Source organism: Gastrolobium bilobum, unplaced genomic scaffold, assembly GCF_033153095.1.
Source record: "Gastrolobium bilobum isolate Gb01-03AN ecotype WA unplaced genomic scaffold, APGP_CSIRO_Gbil_v1 utg322113, whole genome shotgun sequence".
Classification (NCBI taxonomy): Eukaryota; Viridiplantae; Streptophyta; class Magnoliopsida; order Fabales; family Fabaceae; genus Gastrolobium; species Gastrolobium bilobum.
Window position 1 is genome coordinate 4,809 of NW_026898184.1, and position 7,857 is coordinate 12,665.

Sequence of the window (7,857 nt, forward strand, 5' to 3'; positions counted from 1 at the left end):
TGGTTTGCTAAGTTCTTCCTTGAATTTGGGACAATCCTGGACGATCCCGGATAGAAATGACCTCTTTCAAATACTTTCGTCTGGCACTTACAGTGTCTCCTCCTCCTCCTCCAAAGGCTCCACTAATTACATTACAGTCAAATTCCACTTCCGGGAATTCATCATGGTTGGAATCATCTTTCTGGTTCCTTTCATCCTTATTTTTCTTTTCAGGGACCAGGCTTTTACTTCTCTTTCGGTTTCCACACTTCCTTTTTTTATTTTTGGAACCCTGGGTTTTGATCACGTACTGGCGTAATCTTCCATCTCTAACAAATTTCTCCACAGCATCTCGGAGATCCCAGCCTTGATCAATGGTGTGACCCGGTCCATCATGGAAAGCACAGTACTTGGACTTATCCAAACCTCCTCTGTCGAATATGGGTCGAGGTCTTTCTACTTTCTTCATATCTGTCATTGCCACTTCCTTCCAGATTTGAGAGCATGAGGCATTCAACGGTGTGTATTTCTTGTATCTTCCAATCCAGTCTCGGCCATCCGGGATTCTGGTTCTAGAGTCTTTCTTCTTATTACCACTTCGCTCTTTTTCTTTTGGGATCGGGCTCCTCCTCCTTCTCGGGCTAATTCTTTTACCTTCTTCAAATTGCGCATTTGCAATCTCCATTTGCGAGTTCGAGGTACTTCTTTGAACCAATATTGTACATATGAAACCATTTGTCTTGACTTTTCTTTTAAGGATGCATGCTTTTGAAATATATGATTGATGAATGACCTTGAGCTCATGCAATGCTTTGTATCTATACATCTTTACATTTTTATCCTAAGTCCTAAATAGGTATACCATTTGAGATTCTGGACTTGGATTGATGCTTGAGACTTGGTACATGCTTTCACATTTGCTTTTTGGATATTGCTTCGTCTTTGAATCATTCCTCTTTGTTATCATCAAAACGTTGTTGACGTGGAATCATCAAATGTACGTTGTATCCACATCATCGCTTTGATTCATCAATGTACGTGGACATTCTCTTGTAAACTCGGTTTCTGGAGAGTTTCTTCGGGTTGTTGACGTATCTTTTCAAGTGCAAACTCGGATTTGGGATGTTTCTTGCTTGTCGCAAAATTTAAGAGAAACTTCTCCCCAAATTCCTCAAAGGACCCAATGGAGTTGGCAGGTAAGGTAGAGAACCATGCCTGCGCAGCCCTAGTCAGAGTTATGGAAAATATCCGAGATATGAGGGGCTCATCTATCTCTCGGATATACATGTCCGTATCAAAAGCATCGATGTGGACCAGTGGGTCTTGCCTTCCATCATATTTCGGCAATCGCGCTGAATCAAAATCTTTTGAGAATGGAGCATTCAAAATCTCCCCCATGAAGGGGCTGTTATTATACTTCACCCTACTATATTTTCTTCTGTATGCACCAGGTTCCACGTGCCCTCTGATGATCTGTGCATTCTGGTTAGGGTGGATTCCATCCCAGTGTCTCTGCCCATTTGCTTCTATTGAAGCATTTTTTGAGTCAGGGCCTGCACAGCAGCGTTCTGGTCACCCATTGTCAGGTTCTCCAGGTTCAGATTCATCGTGCTCACCAGATTAGGCTTTTCGCAGTTGCTAATGGTAGAAGGAGTGCCAACTTTATCAATAAATAGACAATGGATAAACAATATCCTTTCTCTTCTCAACCATCTTCAAAGTAAGTTCAGAAATTCTTTTCAAATTGATAAAATCAGAATCAGCTCTTACATCAACAATAAAATTACTCAGACTTGAAGAAAGAAAAGGAATATCTGCAAGCTCATCAAACTCCAAAGGATAAAATCTAGCAAACTCAATCAACTCTTCTTTGTTAAAAGTAGCAAATGAATCACGAGGATCAAGACAACTCAAACACTCAAGCAACCTGGTATTGACATTATCAAATCGATCACCCAACTCTTGAACTTGAGTATCTATCACTCTATTAAATAACTCCACCTTAAAGTAGTGCAAGAATGTGAATGATTCCAATCTCCGTCTTGATCTCCCTTTAAGACAATAAATATCTTCCATATTTTGAATGTCAATATCATATTTATTGGCAAATATGTTCGTTTCTTGAAGCAATTCATCAAAACCATTATCTCTCACCTCTTGTAAGCGAGACTTCCAAGATAAGTTTCATAAGATGCAACAAGAATGCAAACTCAAAATCCTCCATAGCATACAAAATGCAACCTGCATCAGTTCTTGCAGCATCATTCTTAGGCTCATCTTCAATAATTTTCATCAAGGAAATTATTGGAGAAAATAATAAGATAACACTTGTAACTGTACCAAAATGAGAACCCCAACGAGTGTCTCCAGGTCGCTTTAAGGTTGTCTCTTGATTCAAACCTTTTCCAGTTAGTATTTCACCGCGAGCAATTCTTTCAACTATTTGCTCATATTGATTCACTAGAAGAATTTCTTTCCGCTTGCATGAACCCCCCACAACGGTAGCCATCTTTTGAAGCATGTCAAAAAATTCTTGAATCTTCTTATAATGTTTTTCAACCTTCACAAGTGCCAATTGTAACTGATGAGCAAAATAATGAATGTAGAATGCAGATTTGTTGTCTGCCAAAATCAAACTCTTAAGCCCTTTGAATTCACCCCACATATTACTAGCACCATCATAGCCTTGACCGCGACATTTAGACAAACTTAAACCGAGTTTAGAAAACAACCCATCAATCGCATCTTTTAGTGATTGTGCAGTAGTATCTGCAACGTGAATTATGCCAATAAAACATTCAACAATGGACCCTTTTTTGTTTACATACCGAAGTACAACTGCCATTTGTTCTTTAATTGCAACATCATGAGCTTCATCAACTAGCAAAGAAAAGTAATCATCGCCGAGATAACTAATTATTGCTTTAACTGTCAAATCAGCACAAGCTTGAGCAAGATCTTTCTGAATTTTTGGTGAAGTCATTTTGTGATTATCGGGGGCATTTTGCAAGACCACATGACTCATCTCCTTATTTGGCTTAGTATAAAACTTTAGAGTTTCAAGAAATAAACCTTGTTGATTTGAACTTTCAGATTCATCATGCCCCCGAAAAGGCTGACCATTTGATAATAAGTATCTAGCACAATCTAAAGAAGCTTTCAGACGAATACGATAATCAATTCTTTGTTGTTCATAAATATTTGAAAAGGCAATATCAATATGTTGCTTTTGCTTCATCAAATCTTGACAAGCTTGATAACATTGTGAACACTCTTATGACCTCCAACATGAACTTTGATTCTATCTTTCTTCTGCCAATTTTTGAACCCCACACTAACAAATGCTTCCTTCGTCGAACCACTACCTCCAACCTCCATATCAAATAGATAACAATACAAGCAAAAACATGTATCTCGTGATACACTATAATCCAACCAAGAACCAAATTCTTCATACCACTTAGGATTGAATCTACGCAATTTTCCAAACATTTCCATTTGAGGAAATGGTTTAAGAATTGGTTGAGTTGGACCCTTGAGCAAATAAGCTCTCCGAATATCCTCTCTCTCTCTATAGGATTTGATGTCATTAAACAAAGTGAAGGTCTTTTTCCCGGATCCGCTTCAAGATTTTCTATATTAACTTTTGCTTGAGGTGGTGATTGAAAACTTTGAAATTGAGATGCTTGTGGTGGTACACTTTGTCTTTGAGATTGGGGAGAATTGTCCACAATTGAAACATTTTGTCTCTGAAGTTCATAGGATTCGGGTTCTGTATTTGTGCATTTTTTACGTTTGAAATAAGATTGTATCCCTGACAAATTCAAAAGTAAATATAAATTATACCCTTTGTTGTTATTAAAACAATTATAACAAATAAATAAATATAGAAAGTTACCTTTCATTGAGACTTGTCGAATTATTATGAACCCACAATTGCAAACTTGAGAGGCTTGTGAATATTTACAATATCACACCATAAGTGCAATCAAAATAACCCAAATGGCATTCTTCATTGAGCAATAAAAATTACTCTGATCTGTCTCTTTCTACAGCTACAGAATTTCATACAACAAATATATATTAACCGTAGGGTATTATCTTATCATATAAAGGCACAATAGCTAACTCAGTAAAACTGCACACATGGAAAAGCATTTCCCAATTTGCAAATTAAATCCATTCTTACACTCAATTATTGCACTTGCTAGCCACAGATTCAAAACCAAAAAAGAATATCTGTAAAAATAATAATGTTACACTCATTGTAAGAGAAAAAGCAAAAGAACTAACTAGGCATACTTCATGGATATAAGTCTAGTGTCGGTTTTAGGATAATATACTATTAATAAGGAGTTTGGACATGGCAACGAATACTTGTGCCGAAGATATGGGCAAACGGTGAATGGTCAATTTTTTTGTCATTGACGTCTTTGTTGACTGAGTAAATGAGTAATTATAACAGTAGCAAAAAAATGAGTAATTATAATCCTAAGTTAATACAAGTTTTTGATTTGATATCTATATATTTTGGACGGATCAAGAATGTGAAGATAGACATAGGTGCGGGACATTAATAAAGAGAAAACAAAAAGCAACACTCCAATTAAGGACAAAGAATAAAATGCTTTCAAATTACCTTTATTTTCATAATTATCATTCGAACATATCAATACAAGAATGATCATAAAGATAAACACGTACGGAAGCAAGCGTCACTAACTCTCAGCCAATGGCATTAAATGTAAAGACTCAACTACAAAAATGTCAAGAATTATATTTTATAAGCGCACTTAATAGAAAAATCAGAAAACTGCACATAAGCCTTGCCATTCAAGGCATCAAATAATCATATGCAGCTCAAAAACACCATCAGCAACCTCAGGATGAGAAGTTTGAGCATGTGGCATACCTCTTGATAACTAATTAGATTGGAAAACTACAAGGAATTGCATCAAGCTTATGGATTAGAATCAAAAGAGCACATTGAATGCTGTCAATAAACTAAATCTATAAAGATGAATACACATTTCACAATAAGAAGTTACAGGAATAAAATGCACATACTTCAAGTAGGTAATGACGACATCTGGATTTGATCATCAAATTCTCTGATAAATCAGAATTTCGAATAGAATCTTTTCTATTGCGGTCCAATGAAGTTGCTTCATATATCCCTACAAAAATTCATTGCCGGTGGAGATTCAATCAGCAAGCAGATGGTACAGAACAATCCAGTCACAAAAAAAAATAAAAAAAGTACCGAAGTGTGGAATCATCACCGTCAGTCTTCACAGTTCATCCAAGGTGCTCGCGTCTTTTTCACGCCTTTTTCCCTCACATGGGTTCTCAATTTTGCAGTATCTTCTCATTCTTTAACAGTGATTGAAAAACAAAATCCTATAAGGCCTCAAAAAATAATAAAAAAGCCAAAACTTAAAAAAACATAAGATTTTAATAGGAATCATGACAGCATGCAACCACAGAAAAAATGCTAACCCATATGTCTAAAATCTGCCATCGAATAACAAAAATGGAAACAAAAAATAGAGAGAAAACCACTACTGCAATAATAGAGAATCAAAGCTGAAATTACATGATGTGATAAATGAAAAGAAACAAAAAAAATTTTGCAGCTTTACCATGATAGAATGAAGAAGAGGACGGCGCAAGCGGTGGAGCAACCGGAGTCGAGACAAGGCCTTTGCTTTGCTGTGTGAGTGTGATGGCGTGGCTGAGGAGAAGAAGACGAAGGCTGCAACTGCAAGCTTAAACGGTGGAGTGGAGCGGTGTGGCTTGCTAAATGAGTGCCCTGCTTAGTGCTACCATTTTGAACCAAGAGACAACAAATAAGGACTAGCAGAAAGTTAAAAAAAAAAAAAAAATCTAAATATTTATGTCCGCAGACATTTGCCCATACGTGGGTCCGCCTCTGGTCACACACACATGCCATGACTACTCGTGTGTTTTCGTGGCTGAGGCCCTGCTGATACAGATGGTAGCCATGCAAAGCCGAAGTTCAGAATTCATTTATTTCATCTAACGCCACTTTGCACCAAGCTATCCGGCCTCTTTATTAAATTAAAGTTTAGTATAAGAAGAGGATTCATTTGAAATTAAAAATAAATAAATAGAATTTAATTAAATGAATATTTTATTTAATAGATGTAACTTTGAATATTTAATTAATATTATAAAAAGTATAGGCTATGCGTAGCACTTTGGAGAGATGGAATTTGGCTTTCTTCTCTATAAAACTATTTTTATTAAAAAATATTGTCTGATAATGGGCTCTGAAAGTTGGGATAGGAGGACAAGTTGATGCTGGGATATCCAAATTAAAATTCCTCATATTTTAATTGCGTCCACTAATAATGGGATCCATTAAATAATAGATAATTTTCTCACAAAATGGATTTGGATTAAATGTTTATATATATATATATATATATATATATATATATATATATATATATATATATGAAAGGGTTATATTTGTTGGATATATGCTCTTTTGGTCACTAAAGTCTTATTGGGCTTCAGTGACACTTGAGCTCATGAGGCTTAGGGTTGAGTTATGTCTAAGACCTAAGCGTATATATTCATAGTTTTCTCCTCTTGTGCCTCCAAGGTGAACAGATCATCAGAAACAAACCCAAGAGGCAGACGTTCCTCATCTGAACGGTTGCCCACACAACCATCTCATCCTCCTCGAGAGATAGTCTGGAAGATCGCTCATAGAGGGAACAACTATTGTTTGTGGTCACATAACTACGCCCTTCCAGGTAATCAAAACGATGAAGGTTAATCTTTTCCCTCGTCGTGTCGGTTCGATGCGCTTCCGCATTTCTGGTGAGATTCCTACAATTGGTATCAGAGCCGGATCGCGATGAGGAAAAGAACCAGTTTTGAAATAAATTCATGTGATTGTTTTTGAAAATTATTTTTTGAAAATATGGCATCTTTTTCTATATTTGTTATTTATTTCATGGTGATCATTCGTTTATAATTCTTATTCGATATTGCTTTTAATTTTAATCGGTTAATCGCTTTAATCCATGGTTAGATTCTCTCATGTATTTCTTGATTTGTAACAAGGAGGCTAATCCCATATGATTAGGTTTCCTCCTTGCTGTTTTTTGTTTTTTTTTTGGAATTTCTATGTATTTTTCGAATTTCTGTAAAAATTGGAGATCAAGAAACTGCGAAGAACATGAGGATTCAACACTGTCCGAGACTTTTCGTGGACCTCGGAATTGGACATATATGGTTGGAAAAAGGACGGAAAGACGATCGAAATGACGGGTGGATCGCGGCCGGTAGAGCCTCCACGCGCCGCCACTCGCCACCACAAGTGGCTGAGAGTGGGCTTCACTCTCCGGGAAAGATACGGAGCGTGGGGGCGTGTGCCACACCCTTTTTGGGTGGTTCCGTCGGCCGTGTTCTCGTCTCCCCGTGGCGATCCTTCCCCTGGATTTTCGTGTTGAGATGACTTCGGCTGACGGCGCGGCAAAACAGTTGGCTAGGGTTCCTTTTTGTCTCCTAGGGTTTCTAGCAAAGGGATTGGGTCTTTGGGCTTGTGGGCCCATAGATATCCTAAAGGGGCTTGAGACAGATACTAGGGGCTGGACGGAAAAGGAATTTCAAAGTTGTAATTTTATTTATTTATTGATTATTATAGGAAAGCCATGGATTAAAGTTATTTATTTATTATTTAATGCTTTAATTGAATTGTATGAATTATATGTGTGATTAAACATGATGTATGAAATAACATGTCATATAGAATAGGAAGATGCCATATTGTTGCATGATCACATGTCATTACTGCATAGTAGCTATTATGTCTTGAACCGACTAGTATGATAGTTTATGCGC

General features: G+C 36.9%; 1 protein-coding gene across 1 annotated transcript; it reads right to left on the reverse strand.

Annotated features, from left to right (window-relative positions):
- Positions 1-1,644: 1,644 nt before the first annotated feature.
- On the reverse strand, positions 1,645-3,217 carry LOC133313644 (uncharacterized). Its single transcript, XM_061515039.1, has 2 exons — positions 2,134-3,217; positions 1,645-2,030 (listed from the first exon to the last, which is right to left on the reverse strand). Exons 1-2 carry the CDS (start codon positions 3,215-3,217, stop codon positions 1,645-1,647), a joined length of 1,470 nt encoding a protein of 489 aa, XP_061371023.1.
- Positions 3,218-7,857: the final 4,640 nt, after the last annotated feature.

Excerpts from the sequence above, each read along its gene's own strand:
- LOC133313644 (XM_061515039.1), bottom strand. The coding sequence starts at position 3,217 with ATGAAGCAAAAGCAACATATTGATATTGCCTTTTCAAATATTTATGAA. Across the intron at positions 2,031-2,133 it reads GGAAGTCTCGCTTACAAGAG|GGAGATCAAGACGGAGATTG; the intron begins GTGAGAGATAAT and ends ATTGTCTTAAAG.